The 24081-nt window shown below is 42.9% G+C and overlaps 1 protein-coding gene across 18 annotated transcripts in view; it reads right to left on the reverse strand.

The window, feature by feature from the left end:
• LOC135519299 (CLIP-associating protein 1-B-like) overlaps positions 1–24081 on the reverse strand; it is a 91748-nt gene that overhangs the window by 66518 nt on the left and 1149 nt on the right. For all 18 annotated transcript variants that reach the window (XM_064944446.1, XM_064944450.1, XM_064944462.1 and 15 more), the window contains exon 2: positions 23023–23749. In XM_064944446.1, coding sequence (XP_064800518.1) covers positions 23023–23217 — 195 coding nt within the window. In that variant the 5' untranslated portion in view covers positions 23218–23749. The remainder of the gene's footprint in view (positions 1–23022; positions 23750–24081) is intronic.

Here is a 24081-nt window from a genome sequence, read left to right on the forward strand (position 1 = left end):
AGATTCAGTCTTCCTAGCCTGGTGCAGGTCTACAATTTTGTTTCTGGTGTCCTTTGACAGCCCTTTGGTCTTGGCCATAGTGGAGTTTGGAGTGTGACTGTTTGAGGTTTGTGGACAGGTGTCTTTTATACTGATAACAAGTTCAAACAGGTGCCATTAATACAGGTAACGAGTGGAGGACAGAGGAGCCTCTTAAAGAAGAAGTTACAGGTCTGTGAGAGCCAGAAATCTTGCTTGTTTGTTGGTGACCAAATACTTATTTTCCACCATAATTTGCAAATTAATTAATTAACAAATCCTACAATGTGATTTTCTGGATTTTTTTTTCTAATTTTGTCTGTCATAGTTGAAGTGTACCTATGATGAAAATTGCAGGCCTCTCATCTTTTTAAGTGGGAGAACTTGCACAATTGGTGGCTGACTAAATATGTTTTTGCCCCACTGTATGTCTGAAGTCAGTGGGATAAGGTGGTAAAGGGCAAACATTTGGGGGAATCCCAACTCTGAAGGCTGATAATAGATCAAATCAAAAGTTATTGGTCACATACACATGGTTAGCAGATGTTATTGCGAGTGAAGCGAAATGCTTATGCTTCTTGATCCGACAGTGCAGCAGTATCTGTTGCGCCTTCTTCACCACACTGTCTGTGCGTGGACCATTTCAGTTTGTCGGTGATATGTACACCGAGGAACTTAAAACTTTCCACCTTCTCCACTGCTGTCCCGTCAATGTGGATAGGGAGGTGCTCCCTTTGCTGTTTCCTGAAGTCCACATTCATCTCTTTTGTTTTGCTGACATTGAGTGAGGGGTTATTTTCCTGACACCACACTCAGATTGCCCTCACCTACTCCCTGTAGGCTGTCTCGTTGTTGTTGGTAATCAAGCCTACCACTGTGTCGTCTGCAAACTTGATGATTGAGTTGGAGGCGTGCATGGCCACACAGTCGTGGGTGAACAAGGAGTATAGGAGAGGGCTGTGAACGCACCCTTGTGTGGTTACCCAGTGTTAGCGGAGTGGAGAAGTTGTTTCCTACCTTCACCACCTGGGGGCAGCCTGTCATGAAGTCCAGGACCCAGTTGCACAGGGTGGGGTTGAGACCCAGGGTCTCAAGCTTAATTATGAGTTTGGGGGGTACTATGGTGTTGAATGCTGAGCTGGAGTCAATGAACAGCATTCTTACATAGGTATTTATTTTGTTTAGATGGGATAGGGCAGTGTGCAGTGTGATGGCGATTGCATCGTCTGTGGACCTATTGGGGCGGTAAGCAAATTGGAGTCTAGGGTGACAGGTAAGGTGGAGGTGATATGATCCTTGACTAGTCTCTCAAAGCACTTCATGATGACAGAAGTGAGTGCTATGGGACGATAGTCATTTAGTTCAGTTACCTTAGCTTTCTTGGGAACAGGAACAATGGAGGCCATCTTGAAGCATGTGGGAAGAGCAGACTGGGATAGGGATTGATTGAATATGTCCGTAAACACACCAGCCAGCTAGTCTACGCATGCTGTGAGGACACGGCTAGGGATGCCGTCTGGGCTGGCAGCCTTGCGAGCGTTAACATGTTTAAATGTTTTACTCATGTCTGGCTACGGAGAAGGAGAGCCCACAGTCTTTGGTAGCGGGCCGTGTCGATGGCACTCTGTTGTCTTCAAATAAGTTGTTTAATTTGTGTCGGAGGGAGACATTGATGTCTGCGACAAGGCTGGTTTTATTTTTGTAATCCGTGATTGTCTGTCGACCCTGCCACATACGTCTCGTGTTTGAGCCATTGAATTGCAACTTCACTTTGTCTCTATAATGGCGCTTTGCTTGTTTGATTGCCTTACGCAGAGAATAACTACACAGTTTGTATTCGGCCATGTTTCCAGTTGCCTTGCCATGATTAAATGCGATGGTACATGCTTTCAGTTTTGCGCAAATGTTGCCATGTATCCACGGTTTCTTGTTAGGGAAGGTTTTAATAGTCACAGTGGGTACAACATCTCCTATACACTTCCTTATAAACTCGCTCACCAAGTCAGCGTATACATCAACGTTATTGTCTGAGGCTACCCGGAACATATCCCAGTCCACGTGATTGAAGCAATCTTGAAGCATGGAATCCGAGTGGCCAGACCAGCGTTGGATAAACCTAAGCATGGGCCCTTCCTGTTTTAGTTTCTGCCTATAGGAGGGGAGCAACAAGATGGAGTCATGGTCAGATTTGCCAAAAGGAGGGCGGGGGAGGGCCTTGAATGCATCGCGGAAGTTAGAGTAACAGTGGTCACTCATGTACTGGATTCGATATGCTGATAGAATTTAGGCAACCTTGTTCTCAGATTAGCTTTGTTAAAATCCCCAGCTACAATAAATGCATCCTCAGGAGCGAGGAGAGTTCTCTTGGGAGATAATATGGTCGGCATTTGATTGTAAGGAATTCTAGGTCAGGTGAACAAAAGGACTTTGAGTTCTTGTATGTTGTTACAATTACACCATGAGTTGTTAAATCAATTTGCACGCTGATTTCCACTGACCTCAGGGTTAAAGGTCACTCATAAAGGAGGTCATGATGGGGCATCTGAGATAGAATTCCAACCGCTGACAGTACAATCAGTTTTTGTGTAGGTCTAATCAGCGTGCAAATTGTTGATGTTGGAGATGGGACCTGCTTGTTGGGTTAGGACAGTTGTCAGCTCTTAGCTACCTATCGCGTGTATTGTTGATAACGGATTTAGGCGTAACTGTTTGCACATGGAGCACTAGCTCATTTAACCACAGCCGTTGAAACAATTGCAAATATGCTAGCTAGGAGCTACAGTACACACTCATACTGTTATGTAACTTTAAACCATGAATTCAGTGTAAATAACACTCAGCCTGTCCATCAGGTCCAGATAAGCATAATGCATACTGTAGTACTCATTTAAGAAAACATATTCCATCTTCAAGAGAGGCTATGGGCCTGTGCAACCCATGTAAAGTCATCACTCTGAATGATTGGATTACAGAGCATGGGTCAGGGAGAGGAAACAGGTCACCAACTTCACTTTTGTGTTTCTAACCCATGAAGAGTGTTGGAGATGTGTTCCTCAGACATATATTAATTGCTGTAGGTGCTTGCTAAGGTGTTGCATTCTCTCCAGTGCTTGGAAGTTGGGAGGTACCGGAATGCCTGAAAACACCCCCACCTTTATAATAAAGCATTGCATGGCACCATCATCACTTTTGCATTCTGGCATAGCGCAGTAGAGACACTTGCAGAAGTTGCACACATAGGGGAAATTTTTTGTAGCCTCGGGTCCGGGAAAATGTTATGAACGCATTTCATCTTGAGAATCTGAGATCAATAACAACAACCTCGTCTTGAATCCATAAATAGCATAGGCCTAGGTGTGTGGACACACATACTGGACAATATGAGGAGGAAATTAGTCCTCAAAAAAAAAAAAAAAAAAAAAAAAAAAACTTTACAGTTCCACTGACTCACCCAAGAATGCAAGGCTCACTCAGCCTTTGTGTAAAAAGCCTCTCTCTCGTTTAACTTTGTAAAACAATGCTGTTCGCTCAATATACCTATTTGGAAGTTGATAACATATTTGGTATGTGTGTCTTCTATTTTCAGCAGGAGCCATTTGCTTTCCAATCTGTGTTTTTTAAAAACAAGCTATTTATCTGTGGCTAAATTATAGGCCTACTCCTGCTGTATCCTGAACTATTTCATTTCTTTCTGAACTGACAACAGTAATTCTATAACTTCGGCAAAATGCATTTCCATTTATCAGGGGTGTTGCAGAACCTCCAGCACCCTTCCCTTCACCTATAACCCTATAAGGATGTGAGTTGATCAGTAGAATGGTGGTACAGTTACAGTATCATATTGTTGCCGATCAGCAGAACAGTGGTGCTAGCTGTGTAGAGCTGCCATGACACAGCAGCTCTAGCCTAACCATAACTCACTTCCTCAGTAAGGCTGACTGGGCAAAACGGACTGGGCAAAACGGAACAACTCTGACAATGTGATATAGATAGAATAGATACACAGGAAAATGATAGGGCAGAATCCAGAGGATTAACGGAAGGTGTTCTCCTAAAAACCATTTGAACAGAATCATCTAATCTGCACAAAGGGTCAATAACAATTTGCATGGATCTATGCCCAAGGGGTCTTCAGAAGAATCAGTATCTCAGAAAGTGCAGCCTTGACAAGCCCCTCTCCACTATAATCCTGTTTATCGGTGACAGAGCAGGTTCAGCGACAGCCAGTCTGCTTGTTGAGTCTGTTAGGGCCTGGTTTCTACTTCAAAGCAGAACAGCCTAGCCCTATGCAATGCTGTGGTAATCCAATTGCTAAAGGAGAGGCTGCCACAAAGCCTAAGAAAACACATTGGAGTGTGCTGAGCACACAAGTCAGACAGATGTATTGTTCATCACAAGAAGAGAGGACAGAGAGAAAAGAAAACATCAAAGTCTGGCTGGAGTGATTGATTGACACTGACAGATCCTTGTCACTCAAACAACGACAGAGAAGCAGAATGTCAGGGAGAGTGTCACCTGTCCTGTAGCAAAGTTTGAATACCGATGACTTAGACAATATATACCCAAGATAACCTTCAGACATCATCAAAGCACAGAACAGTGTACTGTCTACACTCAGTATGTTTTTTTATGAAATAGTTTTTAAATCATAGCTAAGGTTTGTACTGCTACAGATTCCACGACGCGATCAGCCTTTGCGGCTGGAACCGCAAGTTTGTGTCCCCGGATTCCTGTTTAGCAGCTAACTGCTACTTGTCATCCTCAAAACGGAGCAGGCGAATGCTAGCAGCGCTAGCCCACCGGTGTTTTTATCCACGTCTGGGCAGAAATACTTCAGGTGGGAGAGGATTTCCACACAATCACAAGATCAAGATGAAGGTGGAACTGGATGGACAAGGATTTGTCTGCCCTAAATGCACCACCATCAAGCAGTTTAGGGAAGAAATCCTCCGGCAGTTAGCTTGGCTGGGAGAAAAAGATGACCTGCTTTCTAACTACACCGACCTTGCTGTAACCCAGGCAAACCCAATCTCAGCTTTAAATGCCTCCTGTAGCAAAGCTGTCAATAAGTCGGGTGGCGTTGATCTGTCCCAATCTAACGGACAGATGTTCAAAATCAACTCCGCGGTCTACCTGAGAAGATCTGATCCAGCTATCAAACAGCTTTGCCCTGCTTGAGATGGACCTACCAGCCCCGGGAGTCAGCACAGATCCTTGGTGTATCCCAACAGCCTCCCAGTGGCACCCTCCCCCACGCTCACCGCAGTTCAGAAGGTCGCTTCCCCAACGGATTTCAGCACGATCACCATCATTGTGGGAAGCTCGAAGGTGAGAGTTTGGCCTGCCTACCAAGTGTGGACCGACCAAGGTCCACGGTCATCCAGGAGCCCATGTCCATGACATCAACTCTCCCTTGCCCACGGTTCTGGCCAACTACTCCAATACTGAAACCATCGTCACGCTCATAGGTTTTAACGACCTACGTTTTAGGTCATCTGTGGAACTGAGGGAAGACTATAAACAATTTTTTTAAACACTCTCGCTAGCACAGGGAAGAGAATAATTATTTCAGGCTGCCGAAGGGATTTGGAACATTTCAGCCGACTCTTTGCCCTGAACAAGTACTGAAGAAAGTTTGCAACGACAGGAATATCTTTGATTTGCTGTGGGAGCTACCAGCACTTCTTTAAAAAAAGAGACCGGATTCACCCCAACCGCAGGGGTTCCCAGTATTATTTCCAGCAACATCGAAACTGTTTTAGAGACTGACGGACAGGGTCTGGTAGTGCTCCAGTTCTCCTGTCAGAATAAGCAACGGAGGACTTGGAAAGCATATCAACTCCTGTAGACATCGCACTATGGTTATTATGAGTAACCTAATTTATGTTCCTTTAACTCCGCCTTCTAGTAAGTTTATACAAACTGTCATCAGTTACCATTATGAAAGATTGGAGAATGTTAGAAAAAATGGTTTTTAAGTTAATAATTTGGTAGTTATTCTATTCGTTACGTCGAGGCAGATGCCCCAGGGGCAGAGTAGCCCACTCTCATTGAATATGGCTGTTTTAAATGTTCGAGCAATCACAAGTAAAACCTCTCTCGTGAATGACCTCATTACTGAGCACAAATTTGATTGCATGTTTCTCCCTGAAACATGGCTGTCTTCAGACTGTAGTGCTTCTCTTATTGAAGGCTCCCCGGACTGCAGCTTTTCATACTCTATCAGAAAAGGGAAAAGAGTGGGGCGACGGCCTCTATTTTTATTAATGCTCTCAGCTGTAAGGGCATTTCGATCGGCGTCTTTGGGTATTTTGAGCATCATGCTATACTGTTTAAATGTCGGCCACCAGTGCTGGCCATAACCCTGTATAGGTCACCAAGTACTGCCCCACTTTCTTTACTGATTCATCTGAACTATTGTCCTTGATAAAATCATTGTGTGGGGCGATTTAAATATTTATGTCGACAAAGCCCATTGAATTTATTGCTCTATTGACTAGAGGTCGACCGATCAATCGGAATGGCCGATTAATTAGGGCCGATTTCAAGTTTTCATAACAATCGGAAATCGGGATTTTTGGGCACGGATTTGCCGATATTTTTATACCTTTATTTAACTAGGCAAGTCAGTTAAGAACACATTCTTATTTTCAATGACTGCCTAGGAACGGTGGGTTAACTGCCTCGTTCAGGGGCAGAACAACAAATTTTCGACATGTCAGCTCGAGGGATCCAATCTTGCAACCTTACAGTTAACTAGTCCAACGCAATAACGACCTGCCTCTCTTGTTGCACTCCACAAGGAGACTGCCTGTTACGCGAATGCAGTAAGCCAAGGTAAGTTTCTATCTAGCATTAAACTTATCTTATAAAAACAATCAATCAATCATAATCACTAGTTAACTACACATGGTTGATGATATTACTAGATATTATCTAGCGTGTCCTGCGTTGCATATAATCTGACTGAGCATACAAGTATCTGACTGAGCAGTGGTAGGCAGAAGCAAGTGCGTAAACATTCAAACAAACAGCACTTTCATGCATTTTGCCAGCAGCTCTTCGTTGTGCGTCAAGCATTGCGCTGTTTATGACTTCAAGCCTATCAACTCCCGAGATGAGGCTCGTGTAACCGGAGTGAAATGGCTAGCTAGTTAGCATGCGCTAATTGTCGTTGTGTTGCTGGTTCGAGCCCAGGGAGGAGCGAGGAGAGGGACGGAAGCTATACTGTTACACTGGCAATAAAGTGCCTATAAGAACATCCAATAGTCAAAGGTTAATGAAATCCAAATGGTAGAGGGAAATAGCCCTATAATTCCTATAATAACTACAACCTAAAACTTCTTACCTGGGAATATTGTAGATGTATGTTAAAAGGAACCACCAGCTTTCATATGTTCTCATGTTCTGAGCAAGGAACTTAAACGTTAGCTTTCTTACATGGTACATATTGCACTTTTACTTTCTTCTTCAACACTTTGTTTTTGCATTATTTAAACCAAATTGAACGAGTTTCATTTATTTGAGGCTAAATTGATTTTACTGATGTATTATATTAAGTTAAAATAAGTGTTAATTCAGTATTGTTGTAATTGTCATTATTACAAATAAATAAATGTTAAAAAAATACATATACATTTTTTTTTTTTTTTAAATGCCCGATTAAAATCGGTTTCGGCTTTTTTGGTTCTCCAATAATCGGTATCGGCGTTGAAAAAATCATAATCGGTCGACCTCTACTATGGACTTTCTCCCAACATGTTACTGGGCCAACCCATAACCGCGGCCATACTTTGGACCTGGTTATTACCAAGGGGCTTTCAATTGACATATCCTCTATTGTTGATGTTGCTTTATCTGATCACCACTGTGTATTTTGTACTACCTTGTTGCCCATAGCACAGGGTAATACTGAACGCATTATTAAGAAACGCTATCTTACCTCTGAAGTTGCTACATATTTTACTGAGTGTATGAACAATACTCCATCCCCTATTTTGCCTTCCTCTTGTGTTGATTTAGTTGATAACTTTAATAGCAAATTAAAGGGCAACCATTGATGCCATGGCCCCAGTAAAGTTGAAAAAGGCCATATCCAAAAGGGAGAGCCCCTTGGATGAGTGAGGAAACTAATCAATTAAAGAGAATTGCAGAAAGGCAGAGCGGAAGTGGAGAAAGTCAAAGTTGCAGGTCAATTATGATATTCTGAGAGAGGAATGTGGCATATACAACAAGGCAATTAGAAATGCTTATTCTAACTTGATCACTATTAAATCAGAATAATTCAAGAGTGCTCTTCTCGACCATTGATAGCCTAATAAATCCTACACCGCAAACCTATGTGAACTTTCCTGCTAATCTAAATGTGATGAGATAAAATAACCAACCTTAGGCTGGGTATCAGTCAAGCAAGACCTGATGAGAAGTTTGATGATACGTTCCCTAGCTTACCACGCAAAGGCACTACGGATTTATTTTCCCTGGTTGACACAGACATGCTGAGGAAAGTGATATCACAACTTAAGCCTTCTACCTGCCTTCTGGATCCTATCCTCACAACCTTCTTATAAAAAAATGAATTGCATATCCGAAGAAGTGAAAGCTATTGTTAATCACTCCCTGTTCAAAGGCACTTTCTCCACTGCAAAAACCCCCAGCTATGGTGAAACACCCTCTGAAGAAGAGTAATCTTGATTCTTTAGCGTTCAGCAATTTTTGGCCAATCTCCAACCTTCCATTCTTAACCTCACTAGGGTAGGGGGCACTATTTTCACCTCCGGATGAAAAGTGTGCCCAAAGTAAACTGCCTGCTACTCAGGCCCAGAAGCTAGGATATGCATAGAGATTTGGATAGAAAACACTAAAGTTTCCAAAACTGTTAAAATAATGTAAGTGAGTATAACAGAACTGATATGGCAGGTGAAAACCTGAGAAAAATCCATCCAGGAAGTGGGATTTTTTAAATGTTTGTAGTTTTCTATTGAATGCCATTACAGTATCCATTGACTTAGGACTCAAATTCACTTCCTATGGCTTCCACTAGATGTCAACAGTCTTTAGAAATTGTTTCAGGCTTGTATTCTGAAAAATGAGAGAGTAAGACCACTTTGAATGAGTGGACCCTGCAGTGTCCCAGAGCTGTTTACTACACGCGACCGAGAGCGCAGCTTTCTTGTTTTTCATTTATATTATATTTATATATTGTCCGATTGAAATATTATTGATTATTATGACTACAAACAACCTGAGGATTGATTATAAACATTGTTTGACATGTTTCTACGACCTTAACTGATACTTTTAGGATTTTTCATCTGCCTGTTGTGACCGCCTTGGGGCCATTGGATTACTGAACAAAACTGAGGTTTTTGGATATAAAGAGGGACTTTATCGAACAAAATAAACATTTATTGGGTAACTGGGAGTCTTTTGAGTGCAACCATATGAAGATCATCAAATGTAAGTTATTAACTTTGTCGCTATTGTCGACTGTTGTTACTCCTGTACTTGGCTGGTAACTGTTTGCAATGTTGTGTGTGCTGGGCGCTGTCCTCAGATAATCGTATGGTATGCTTTTGCCGTAAAGCCCTTTTGAAATCTGACACAACGGTTGGATTAACAAGAAGTTCATATTTAAGCCGATGTATAACACGTTTATGTTTTTTAAATTTTTATTATTATTATTTCTGTTTTTTAATTTGGCGCTCTGCAATTTCCCCAGATGATGGCCAGGTGGGAAGCTTGCAACAGCTAAATGTTTTAAATGCCAACTGTATTTTTTTTACAATTCCAAATCAGATTTTTGTGCCTACCACACTACAGAGACAGCCTTAGTTAAAGTGGTAAATTATCTTAGGACCAACACAGATGCCAAACAGCTCTCTGTCCTCTGACTGGAGAGGTGGGTGGCCTACCCGGTCAAGTTCTAAATTGGTTTAGCACCTATTTAACCAGTCAAGAGTTTGTCACCCTTGGTGAACATAACTCAAGAGAAAATACATATCACCTGGCGTTCCAAAGTTCGATTTTGCGTCCGGCTCTGTTCAGTTTATATGTTACCCCTTGGCAGCGTTATCTGAAAGCACAGCATTGATTTTCACTGCTACAGAGACAATACACAACTTTATATTTCTGTGTCACCAGAGGATTTTAGCTCTACGGATAAATTAATAAATCGTTTTAGTGATTTAAATAATTGGATGGCTCACAACTTCCTCCAGCTAAATCAAGACAAGATCAAGGTACTTATTGTTGGAGCCAAAGCACAGAGAGAATTTTTTATTTATTTACCTTTTACTTAGAATCGAGCCACACATTTGAATTCACAGGCAATACAGATAAAACACCATGCAAAAAACCTAGTTGTTATTTTAGATTCCGAATTAAATTTCACATCACACATTAGGAATGTGACCAAAAAAGCTTTTTACCACCTGAGGAACATTGTCAAGGTGAGGACATTTCTCTCTCAGGCTGATACAGAGACTCATCCATGCTTTGATTACAAGAAGGCTTCCCTACTGTAATGCTCTTCTGTTTGGTCTACCCAAGAAAGCCATTGGTCAACTGCAAAACATACAGAATTCTGCAGCACGGATACTGACCAAGACCAGACGGTATTATAAAACAGAAGGTACAGTACATTTCTCATATAAACAGGGATTATATTGTACAGTGTCAGAATTTAGAAGTCTCTGATACAGAGGGGTCGAAAATGCTATTAGATGGTCAATGGGCACCTTCAGCTGTGCTTGAGTCATATTGAGTCTTGACGGACTGCAGCACTATGGACAGCAGCTACACTCAAAGGTTCTCTCTCCGCTCAACAAAGGGCCTGATGGAGAACTGTACAGTATGGTCAGAAGCCTCACTGACTCAAAACAAAACACATTGGAAATTCAACCCGTTTCCCATTACTATCACTTCACTCACTCCCAGATTTAGCAATCAAATGCTCTACATTTTAATAATAAAAATAATAGTAATTTAAATACTAAAATAGCTGTGCAGCGACACTCTCCATCCAACCTGACAGAGCTTGAGAGGATCTGCAGAGAACAATGGGAGAAACTCCCCAAATACAGGTGTGCCAAGCTTGTAGCATCATACCCAAGAAGACGAGGCTGTAATCACTGCCAAAGGTGCTTCAACAAAGTACTGATTAAAGGTTCTGAATACTTATGTAAATGTGATATCAGTTTTCTATTTTTAATAATTTTGCTAAAATGTTTAAAAACCTTTTTTTACTTTGTCATAGGGTATTGTGTGTAGATTGATGAGGAGGGGGGAAATTATTTAATCCATTTTAGAATAAGGCTGTAACGTAACAAAATGTGGAAAAAGTCAAAAGGGTCTCCATACTTCCGAATGCACTGTATTTGACATTTCCGGGTACTCCATATTATGTCAAACGCTGCAAAAACACTTTCTGGCATTCTGATCGTTTGTATGTAACAACTTGAGAAAGTAAAGTCAGGTCTAACTTTGCATTGGGACTTTGTGTGTATACTAATGAAAATCCATGTGTAACACATATCCTACCTACCTTTAATTAGAGAAATAGGCCTATCATCTGAGATAAATCTCACACGAAACCAAACCTTTCTCTAATTGGCCTGATGAATAATATGATCAAATGTTCCCCAATCATCTCTGAAAGGGCTCTAATGAGCATCTGAGGGCAGGACTGAGTGAGTTAATGCCTATCCTTTCCCATCTCTTTTGTCTGGTTGCCACAGAGATCCCATATTTCACCTGCTGGTGAACTAGGTTAAGAATTTTAAGAGTGATAACATTGAATGTTTGCTTACTTTTCAAAATTGGTTCTCTTTCCCTCCAGCATAATGCTTTGACAAAACCACTGAATACACAGAAAAAATGCAACGTATAAGGAAAATGTAAGCATGCCTGGGATTGAGATGTGCAATGCTGCCTAACTCCACAAATAAACTACCGCACAGATTAAATAACAGCCCAAATTAAATATTAACAGTACAAAAAGGAGCGACAGACAAAGCAGAGATGCAGCCCAACAGGACACAGATGAGACCTCAGCAGGGACACTGACAACAAAGAGCTTGTCATGACTCTGGGTAGTGTTTAGCCTAGAGATGATGCCTTGACAGGGTTAACAAGAGACGACAGAGGGGAGGGAGAGAAGAGGAGAGCTGGCAGGCAGCCAAAGAGAGGAGAAGACACACACACACTAGCAGTCCAGTATCAGTTCATTAAGACATACTCCCGTCCCCTTTCTCCCCATGCTATCCCATCCTCCTCCCTTCTGTGTCAACCCCATCATGGCGCTACCCTGCTGCCAGCCCGGAAGTGCTCTCGCTGGCGCTCCACATCACCACAGTACAGCGCTGCCACCTTAAAAACACTACTCCCGCAGCAGCACCGGCATTAAAACCTGCTGCACAGCACACGAACAGGCACTTAGGTTAACTGCACACTCACACACATATGATCATGGATGCAGACAAACATGCTGCAGCAAGATACAATATGATCATCCATCCAATGACTTCAGTTCAGAGAACAAGGACAGAATGTAGCTAGCTAAAGAAATTAAATATGATGCAGAAGGACTGCCGTATGGGGGCTAGTCTCAGACAGGGTTAAGAGGAATCTCACAAGAGAACAAGGAGGTAGATGGCAGTCTTCCAATAGTGCATTGGCTCAGATGGGGGGGGGGGGGGGGCAGAAAGACAGACAGTGTGTGGAGGTCGTGGTGGAGGCCCAGAGCAGAGGACAGGAAGCTAAGATAGAACACCTACCCCCCCCCCCTGTAAACATCACTGACTGCAGCCTTGTGCTCCCTCCAGCCGCTCATCAGTGTTTACAGTCTAACGGCTGTTTGCACCAAATAAATAGCTACACTACATTACAAGAAGAACACGGAGAGGGGACTGTGTCCACTCAGACTTCCTCTGCCTAATCCTTACACTGGGGCTCTGTGCATTCCTAAGGCTTCGCAAAACATAACAAGGAAATATTTTGGATTAACGTTTAACACAGGCTTGTGTTTGTCTTGGTTCTACCGGCACAAAGTCCTCCTCAGTGGGTTGACATGACCCCAGAGACATTTCAGTACTGAACCCTACAGTCATACCTGTCCCACAGTAGTGCTAGCTTCAACAGTAAGTCAGTCAGCTAGTCAGTCAGTCAGGTTTCCAAGAAGAAAAGGCTGGGCTTGCTGCTGTGCTGTACAGAGTGCATCATATTACAGTGACAAACAAGCCAGTGAGCCACACATAGTTCTGTGTTGCTCTGTACAGTACATATCATACAAGGTGAATTAAGACCAGAGCATTAGCACAGGCTTTGGGGAAAGGTTCGAGGCTTACTGGACTGGATTTACTGCTCCCATCACTCAAACAAGGGACATGTTCATCTCCTTGCCTCTCACCACCTGAAGCCAAGTGGGACCGTGAACAACTGCAGCTGAGCTAAACGAAGGAGCAGCTTTCCATGACAAATGCCATCTATCATAAAAGAACATCCCCAGGGGAAAGACAAGTAGCAGTACTGGATTAGCAATGCAGAATATACTGACTAAGGAAGTATGTAGAAAATAGAATATGGTTTGAGGCTACATTGGACAAGCAGTATTGCGCGATTAGCAGAACATATTATTGAGGAACTAGTTGTATACATAGAATATGGTTTGAGGATGCGTTGGACCAGTGCCAGTTTGCCTCAGGTTTGTATGATTTAGGTGGCCTCTTCAGTGACAACTTAATGCTAATACACCTTCAATGTAGCCACAGGGCTTATTGGCTTATCCTGATTTTGACACTGCATACTGTATATCATGTCAGTACAGCAACAAGGCCAATATCAGCCAGCCACTATAATGGTTTTGTGAGATTTGTGCCCTCTGTCCTCTTCTCTTCTGGCAGATGGCCATCATCCTCAGAGGAGAGAGGGACAGTGGGGGCGACACACAGGACTCCTCCAGCCAGAGGACAGGACTACACCAGCTAGTGAGCCAACCTCTCTCTCGCTGCTGCAGCCTGTAAGACACAGAGCTTTTGTCCCAAATGGCATCCTATTCCCTGCAGTGCACTACTTTTGACCAGGGCCTGTAGGGCACCTCAGTGTCACAAGGCTCTGTGCCTCGGTGCAGACAGAGACCTCACAAACACCCTGGCACATGGTGACAACGCTTCAGCCCAATCTAGAGAGACAGGGTTCTTGCTGGGGTGTCTCTGAACCAGACAGAAAGAGAGAGAGGTATAGGGAAAGAGCGAGTCAGAGGGACATATGGGAGAAAGAGAAAGGGAGTGACAAAGGCAGAGAAAGCGAGAGGGGGAGAAAGAGAGGTAAAGAAAAATAGTTATTGGGAAAGAGGGAGAGAGAGAGGGAGTGAAGCTAGAGAGAGAGAGGACCATTGAACCATCCACTGAGACATGGGGAGGGTAGGAGACTTAAGAAGGCTGAGTGGAGACATTGAGGCGGAGTTGTCTAACTGGTTTCTTCAAACCTCATCAAAACAGCTGATTCTGTGAAGTCATTGATTTGGTCAGAGAGACGGCCCAGCTTACCTGGTTTCCCAGGGTTACGCTGTGCTACAGTGTGAGTGGCAGATTGATGGCTGAGAGAAGTAAGAGAGAGAGTAGCCCTATCCTGCTCATATTTAGATGTGGCAAAAAAGTGAGACAAAGGCAGGAGCTTAGGTTATATTTTGCTGAGCTTGGAGTTGAGTATTATTTCCTGAGCTATAGAATCTGCGTAAGCTGCTGCTTTGGGTAACAAAACAGATTTAAATAGAGCTACGGGAGTTTGGTGTGTTTTGGTGAAGGGGTTTAGTGTGTTTTGGTGGATTGGAGCAAGGCAGAATCAGGTGGCGATTGCTGCAGAAGACGTGATCCTGAGTCTGGATGCCTCAAGGGATACTGCAGCACCAGACAAGCAGGAGAGCAGGCCCAGCAAGCACTGTACCAAACATAAACACACAGTACCGCAAGCAGGCCTATGTTCTGACAGGCCACAGTGCACAGACATTAGACACACATTCATTTTGCCTGGAGAAACCTCAGGATTAGCTGCTATAATGGCAGTGTAATATGCCTTTGAAAAATACTGCTCCCATTTTTGTGATATTTATTCAACATCAGACACACCTGCATCATTAAACTATCATTAGGTCTGCCATTACATGTTAAATGTTGTTTTAGAGTTGAAGTGAGGCAAGGCTGATGGGTCTACAGACACACCCTTGTATGGCAGAGACATGAAAAGAAAGACTGCAGCAGAGAAACCATTGTGAGAAAGGAAATGTCAACTACTAGCACACTGAGATCACAGCTCTCCCTCGCTTGTTAGCCTGTATGTCCTCATTACATATGTACAAATCATGATGATGTCCACTGTGAGCTGATAGTACAGACATGTACTGTTGTTATCCCTGCCCTCCCTGTAAGTCTTAATGGGACAGTCTGCCAAATGAAGGACTAAATCACAGACCGAACAATGAGAGAGATATTTCAGCGGATGTATAAATGTGAAGCATCCGGTTGGCGTTTCCACTCACTACCAAATATGGCGGGCAGTGGGAGTAGATGGAACGAGATGGATTTTGGCCGACATTCTGGAAATTTTCTCATCGATTAAACCTTTGGGTCTCAATACAGTTCTGTACCCAAAACTAAAATCTGTTATGAACAAAGTGGACTACATTTTGTAGACTTTACCCGTTGCAAAAGTTATTAAAAATTGCCCTGTTTAGAAGTGGAAAGGCTAATTTGAGTTATTGCACATGCACACTTCACAGAGTAGGTGTTCCCTAACGGAAATATGCAGATGCATACTAGAACGAGCCAATAGGATAATCGCTAGCGCGTGCTTGGCTCTGCCCACCTCCTTGCTTGTTATGCCCACTATGACTAATTTGTTCCCATTGGAAACGACAAGCTGTGGTCTATCTTGGTTTAGTTACAAAAATCTTTGACTAAATACTACAGTACTTCCACACACACATCACACACTAAGCTAGTGCAGTGTCAGTTACTACGTAGGCGGGCTAGGACTAGGCTACATGTAGAAGAACAGGAGATTCACTATTCTTCCATGAGGGATTGGAGAGTATGCCACTTGTTCATTCCATTATATATTATCTTGATCCATTCAACAGAGACAAACAACAGGCCTGTAGTGACGACAGGACCAGATGATATAGGCCTAGTTCTAGGTTTGAGGATCAGTCAATGTGTTCAAAGTGAAATGCTGTGGATATCCTTTGGTTAGGCTACAGGGCAATGTATTGGGAGATGTCAGTGACCATAAAGCCTGCGCTACTTAGTCTGACCTTAAAATGTTCCTCGGCATCTACCCCAATTCTCCATTTATGGAGAATGCCCCATACACAGACTCTCTCTCTGGTTCTACCCAAATACTTTCCACATTACTCGGCCCATTAACCGCAGTCTGCATCCAGGCAAGCATCGCTCCGAGGCACAGCCACTGCCTGGCATGCTGCTCAGAGGCACAGCAGAGAAATCATTACACTACCAGACAATGAAGACTTCCAACTTTTAACCTGTGACACTGCACTAGTGTCATCACTGTGAAGGATCAATATGGATTGCGCTACGTCTGGGCTTCAATCAAAAAGTGATTACAACCCTCTTAGGACCTGTGGAGCCCCATACCTGAACCCCTCTCACTTAGTCATCACTGAACCTCTATGGAGCCCCTTCATCCGAGCAGTAGCCAGGCCAGGGCATCTCCAATGAGGCCTCTCTCTTTTTCAACACAGCTTTCAGGTCCTAAAGACCACCTTCTAGTGCTCTGCCTTAATTTACCAGCTCAGAGGGCCTGAGGCAGAAACAGCTAAACAGAGACTGCAAGGGTGCAAAACAGGGCAGACACAAATGTCTGAATCCAACTAAACTATGTAGGCCAGGGCAAGTATGGCTTTGTTTAGATAGAGATCTGCGGTACCAGCATACAATAAACTACGTATCACAACAAGAAATCACCAGTTTTGTAAATAATACCAGGAAATATCAACACAGACAGATGGGAAAGAAAAGGCACATTGATAATTTGGCCTGTTGATGTCCTCACAATTGTGATAGATAAGTCATAGGCCTATGTAATCATTTTTGTATGAATATCTGTTTTTGAAGGGGAACGATTCAGTTTATGTTAAGGTGCAATGCATCTCACGTTATTCAGGAGAAGTGATTCTTCTAGAATTGGAAAGGAAGGATTCAGGTCAAATGTCCGTACTGCCATTCTAATTCAGTGGAGTTTGTCCGTTTGTCCCAGGTACATAACATATGCTACATACATAGGCCAGTTTATTGCTGTAAAAAAACATGCATGGTAAGGAGGAGATTTTAAACCACTACCCTGTTAAGATCTGCTTTGGAGCGGATATCTTATGGGACAGCAGCATAATATATGACATTCATGTTTTAATCATGTTTGTGGATTCATGTCATTAAACATAATGACACCACTTAATCGAAGATGCTTCCTTTACAAATCAGCATTAATTCGAACATAATTGTTCTCAGAGCACATAAAATGACCATCAAATGTGTTCAACTATCTGAAATGAAAGTGCCCCCCCCCCCAAAAAAAGATGTCTATTCCAATCTTTCATCTGAAAAGCGTGATTATGTTGGTGACTATTGAATTACTCGGATGACATGGCAAATTTACTCTGACCTCTGAAAACCAACAGGCTAATGTTCAAATTCCAACACAGGGTCGATGCCATTAGCCTACTCTGTCTACCAACTGAACATGCTCCACGACAGCCGAAGGACAAAGGATATTGGACAGTCTGACCAACCAGTAAAACCTCTCTTAACTTCTTTTCCTTGCTCTAACTGTCCAATTCCCCTGAATCATCTCTTGAAAGCAAGCCCTTCAGCCTGCATTCATTTGATGCTCTCACATAGGGCTGTGGTGGTCACAAAAGTTAGTCATCTGGTGATTGTCAAGCTAATAAATGTCGGCCTCCCGGTAATTGACCATTAATTAACAAACACATTTAGCATCTCCTACAAGCCACTGACGCAGAACTTCGGAACACCTTCACAATAAATCCATTATTTATTTTAGATAGGTCTAAACAAGCATGTCGTCTATTTCAGAAGAACAGAATAGCATACGGAGTTGTCCTTATGTTAGGTCCTGATCTGGGCTACACTAGTTAATTTAGCAGACCATTTGGAATTTCATGGCATTATGACTTTTTATTTTACATGGCATTTATGCACTTTAATTAGCGAATCAACGACTATTTTCATTTTCATGCCAGCCTAGTAGGCTATACTCCAGTTGTAAAGATTAAAAATGTGCTTAATATTAGGAAAGCTGAGAAGTAGGCCTAGCCAATAGAAAGCTGATGGGATCCTCTTTTTAGTAGAGGCCATCACTCAGTTCTCTCACACAATTGCATAGACTATAGAAATGTTGCGCAACATGAGCTCATGAAGTGTTTGATTAGATTTTCGAATGCATTTGCATTGATGTCAGAGTGATTAGAGGGACAATAGAATGTAGAGAACAAGGCAGTTAGCAAGTTTGGTAGGCTACTAATGACCAAGAGCAGCATCAGCACTTGGAAAAGCCTAATTCCGTGACTAAACGGTCACATGGAATTTAACTGCTTTCATGACTCGTGACCGCCAGCGTGGCAGTAATACCATCAACGCAACAGCCCTACTCTCAATTAGAGGTCGACCGATTAATCGGCATGGCCAATTAATTAGGGCCGATTTCAAGTTATAACAAAAATCGGTAAATCGGCCTTTTTGGACGACGATTATGGCCAATTACATTTCAATCCATGAGGAAACTGCGTAGCAGGCTGATCACCTGTTACGCGAGTGCAGCAAGGAGCCAAGGTAAGTTGCTAGCTAGCATTACACATATCTTATAAAAAACAATCAAACTACACATGGTTGATGATATTACTAGTTTAACGAGCTTGTCCTGCGTTGCATATAATCAATGTGGTGCCTGTTAATTTATCATCGAATGACAGCCTACTTCGCCAAACGGGTGATGATTTAACAAAAGCGCAATCGCGTCAGGTAATATGCAGCAGTTTGGGCCGCTTGGCTCATTGAAAACTGTGTGAAGACCATTTCTTCCTGACAAAGACCGTAATTAATGTGCCAGAATTTTACATAATTATGACATAACATTGAAGGTTGTACAATGTAACAGCAATATTTAGACTTAGGGTTGCCACCCGTTCGATAAAATACGGAACGGTTCCGTATTTCACTGAAAGAATAAAAGTTTTGTTTTCTAAATAAAAGTTTCCGGATTTGACCATATTAATGACCTAAGGCTCGTTATTCTGTGTGATTATTAAATTATAATTAAGTCTATGATTTGATATTTGATAGAGCAGTCTGACAGAGCGGTGGTAGGCAGCAGCAGGCTCGTAAGCATTCATTCAAACAGCACTTCCCTGCGTTTGCCAGCAGCTCTTCGCAATGCTTCAAGCATTGCGCTGTTTATGACTTCAAGCCTATCAACTCCCGAGATTAGGCTGGCAATACTATAGTGCCTATAAGAACATCCAATAGTGAATATCAATACTCTACTCTCAATATCTCCAGTGACTGATATCTCTCTCTATTGAACAATGACATGTCGCTAGCTACACTCATGAAACCCTTCATATCTCTACGTGATGACAGACATGGAGCTATCTAGCTTCTCTCTAACTGTACAGTGCATTCAGAAAGTTTTCACACCGCTTGAATTTTTCCACATTTTGTTGTGTTAAATCCATTTTAAATTCAGGCTGTAATTGAGATTTTCTGTCACTGACCTACACACACACAATACCCCATAATGTCAAAGTGGAATTTTGTTTATTTTTTACAAATGACTTACAAATGAAAAGCTGAAATGTCTTGAGTCAATAAGTATTAAGTGCTATGGCAAGCCTAAATTAGTTCAGGTGTAATGTGCTTAACAAGTCACATGGACTCACTCTACCCCACCTTTTCTCCCCAATTTAACAAAGGGGTGATATCCAATTGCGAGCTTGTCTCACGCCGCCAAACTTACCCTAGTAAAACTGACTATCCTACCGATCCTCGACATTGGCGATGTCATCTTCAAAATAGCTTCCAATACTCTACTCAGCAAACTGGATGCAGTTTATCACAGTGCCATCCGTTTTGTTACTAAAGCACCTTATACCATCCACCACTGCGACCTGTATGCTCTAGTCGGCTGGCCCTCCCTACATATTCGTCGCCAGACCCACTGGCTCCCAGTCATCTACAAGTCCATGCTAGGTAAAGCTCCGCTTTATCTCAGCTCACTGGTCACGATGGCAACACCCACCCGTAGCATGCGCTCCAGCAGGTGTATCTCACTGATCATCCCTAAAGCCAACACCTCATTTGGCCGCCTTTCCTTCCAGTTCTCTGCTGCCTGTGACTGGAACGAATTGCAAAATCACTGAAGTTGGAGACTTTTATCTCCCTCACCAACTTCAAACATCTGCTATCTGAGCAGCTAACCGATCGCTGCAGCTGTACATAGTCTCATCAGTAAATAGCCCACCCAATTTGAGCTACCTCATCCCCATACTGTTTATATTCATTTACTTTTCTGCTCTATTGCAACTATGACAGACAAAATGAGAAAAAAAATCCAGAAAATCACATTGTAGGATTTTTTCATGAATTTATTTGCAAATTATGGTGGAAAATAGGTATTTGGTCACCTACAAACAAGCAAGATTTCTGGCTCTCATAGACCTGTAACTTCTTCTTTAAGAGGCTCCTCTGCCCTCCACTCGTTACCTGTAATAATGGCACCTGTTTGAACTTGTTATCAGTATAAAAGACACCTGTCCACAAACCTCAAACAGTCACACTCTAAACTCCACTATGGCCAAGACCAAAGGGCTGTCAAAGGACACCAGAAACAAAATTGTAGACCTGCACCAGGCTGGGAAGACTGAATCTTCAATAGGTAAGCAGCTTGGTTTGAAGAAATCAACTTGGGGGTGGAACCATCATGCTTTGGGGCTGTTTTTCTGCAAAGGGACCAGGACGACTGATCCGTGTAAAGGAAAGAATGAATGGGGCCAAGTATCGTGAAATTTTGAGTGAAAACCTCCTTCCATCAGCAAGGGCATTGAAGATGAAACGTGGCTGGGACGTTTCAGCATAACAATGATCCCAAACACACCGCCCGGGAAACGAAGGAGTGGCTTTGTGGGAAGCATTAAGGTCCTGGAGTGGCCTAGCCAGTCTCCAGATCTCAACCCCATAGAACATCTTTGGAGGGAGTTGAAAGTCCATGTTGCCCAACAACAGCCTCAAAACATCACTGCTCTAGAGGAGATCTGCATGGAGGAATGGGCGAAAATACCAGCAACAGTATGTGAAAAACCTTGTGAAGACTTACAGAAAACGTTTGACCTCTGTCATTGCCAACAAAGGGTATATAACAAAGTATTGAGTTAAGTATTTTTCACCATAATTTGCTAATAAATTCATAAAAAATCCTACAATGTGATTTTCTGGATTTTTTTTTTTTTCATTTTGTCTGTCATAGTTGAAGTGTACCTATGATGAAAATAACAGGCCTCATCTTTTTAAGTGGGAGAACTTGCACAATTGGTGGCTGATTAAATACTTTTTGCCCCACTGTATATGCTCTTTTTTCCCCCTACTGTGTTATTGACTTGTTTATTGTTTACTCCATGTGTAACTCTGTTGTTGTCTGTTCACACTGCTATGCTTTATCTTGGCCAGGTCGCAGTTGTAAATGAGAACTTGTTCTCAACTAGCCTACCTGGTTAAATAAAGGTGATTTTTTTTTTTTTTGCTGCAACTCCCCAACGGGCTCAGGAGAGGCAAAGGTCTAGTCATGCGTTCTCCAAAACATGAACCGCCAAACTGCTATTTTTATTAACACCCGCCTGCTTAATCCAGAAGCCAGTAGCACCAATGTGTCGAAGGAAACACCATTCGCTGACGACCGAAGTCAGCCTGTAGGCACCCGGCCTGCCGCTAGAGTAAAGCCCCCCCGCCCAAACCGCTGCACCACTCGGGAGGCCCCTGCAATAAGTGTTTAACATGATTTTGAATGATTACCTGATTTCTGTATCCCAAACATACAATTATCTGTAAGGTCCCTCAGTAAAGCAGTGAATTTCAAACACTGATTCAACCAAAGACCAGGGAGGTTTTCCAATGCCTTGCAAAGAAGGGAACCTATTGGTAGATGGGTAGCAATAAAAAAAGATATCAATAGCCCAACTACACTTTGGAAGTTCAAAGTATCAATACACCCAATCACTACAAAGATACAGGCGTCCTTACTAACTCAGTTGCCGGAAAGGAAGACACTGCTCAGGAATTTCTCCATGAGGCCAATGGTGACTTTAAAACAGTTACAGAGTTTAATGGCTGTGATAGGAGAAAATGGATGGAACAACAACATTATAGTTACTCCACAATTACTAACCTAAATTATAGAGTGAAAAGAAGGAAGACTGTACAGAATAAAAATAGTATTATGCATGCCTCCTGATTGAAATAAGGCACAAAAGTAAAACTGCAAAAACATGGCAAAGAAATTAACTTTATGTCATACAAAGTGTTATGTTGGGGGCAAACCCAATACACACTATTACTGAGTTTCACTCTCTATATTTTCAAGCACAGTGGTGGCTGCATCATTTTATGGGTATGCTTGTCATCGGCAAGGACTAGGGAGTTTCAGGATAAAAAGAAACAGAAGAGGTCAGCACTGGCAAAATCCTAGAGGAAACCCTGATTCAGTCTGCTATCCAACAGACATTGGGAGACAATTTCACCTTTCTGCAGGACATTAACCTAAAACACAAGGCCAAATATACACTGCAGTTGCTTACCAATACGACATTGAATGTTTTTGAGTGTCCTAGTTACAGAAAATGTTTTATTTAACAAATTTTCATTTCAGGCAGTAACACAACAAAATAAGGAATATATCAAGGGGTATGAATACCCTTTTTACCTTGAAATTGGAGGAGTTGACCCAGGTGGTAGCGATGCCGTCCACCATCCTGTCCAGAGCCGTTTGGTCCTGCTCCAGGTCCTGGGACTTCTCCTTATCCACGATGTAATCTATGAGCTCCTGTCCCACCTGCACCTTCCGCCCCAGGTCTTTCTGCACCACCTGGGCCAGACAATACTCCATATTGACCTCCATGGTCTCTGCCTCGTCACTCTCTCCTCGGTCCCACCACTAACTACCACTGCTCCAGGCAGAGGGAAGACAGAAAACAAATGGGTGTGACCCCTACTAGGCGTGTGTATGACCCGGGGAAAAAAGGAAACAAGTGCACTCTCCACACACTAGCTGGATGCTGCCTATTTATATCCCTTGGGCAGGCCCTGGGCTAGGCTAGGCTATGTGATGTGTGCCAGGAGCTAGCTGGAGGCCGGGTCACAGAGATAGATGGAGGCTAGAGAATGGCAGCTATGCACCATGTGTGTCTGGATGGCAGCTGGGGAGGGATCTCTTCTCCCTCTCTCTTTCTCTTTTTTTCTTCTTTGTGATGAAGTGAGTCTGAGCCAAGCTGCTAGTACCAGGCTGAGCAGAGATGGTGGTTGGGAGAGCAGAGATGGTGGTTGGGAGAGCAGCAGCGGGTAAAGCTTAGGCTGTGACAGTAACTGGAGTACAGGGAAGGTCTGGAAGGAAAGAGCTTCATAACTTAGTGGTCCCTGGTTCCCAGGAAGCCCTACCGGGGTCAAGGATAGAGAAGGGGAGACAGTTAACACAATCCCACCCTCCTCTCTTCAAATAGTAAATGCTCAACAACCTGCCGCCATGGCAACTGGGGTCAGTGAAGAGTTCACAGGAGCCCCCAAACCCAGTGTGTTACTGCAGCTTTGACACATGCCATTTCAAACACATTCATACCACTTTCTCTCGCTCTCTTTGTCATGCTGACAGCTTGTTCACTGCAAATAAGATGGCTTTGTTTGTGTATGAAGTGACCTGCCAGCGAGGAATGCCTACTCCTCCTAAGTACGTAGATTATGTCTCTGTCTGGACAATACATTTGTAGTC

Source organism: Oncorhynchus masou, chromosome 29 (assembly GCF_036934945.1).
Source record: "Oncorhynchus masou masou isolate Uvic2021 chromosome 29, UVic_Omas_1.1, whole genome shotgun sequence".
NCBI lineage: Eukaryota > Metazoa > Chordata > Actinopteri > Salmoniformes > Salmonidae > Oncorhynchus > Oncorhynchus masou.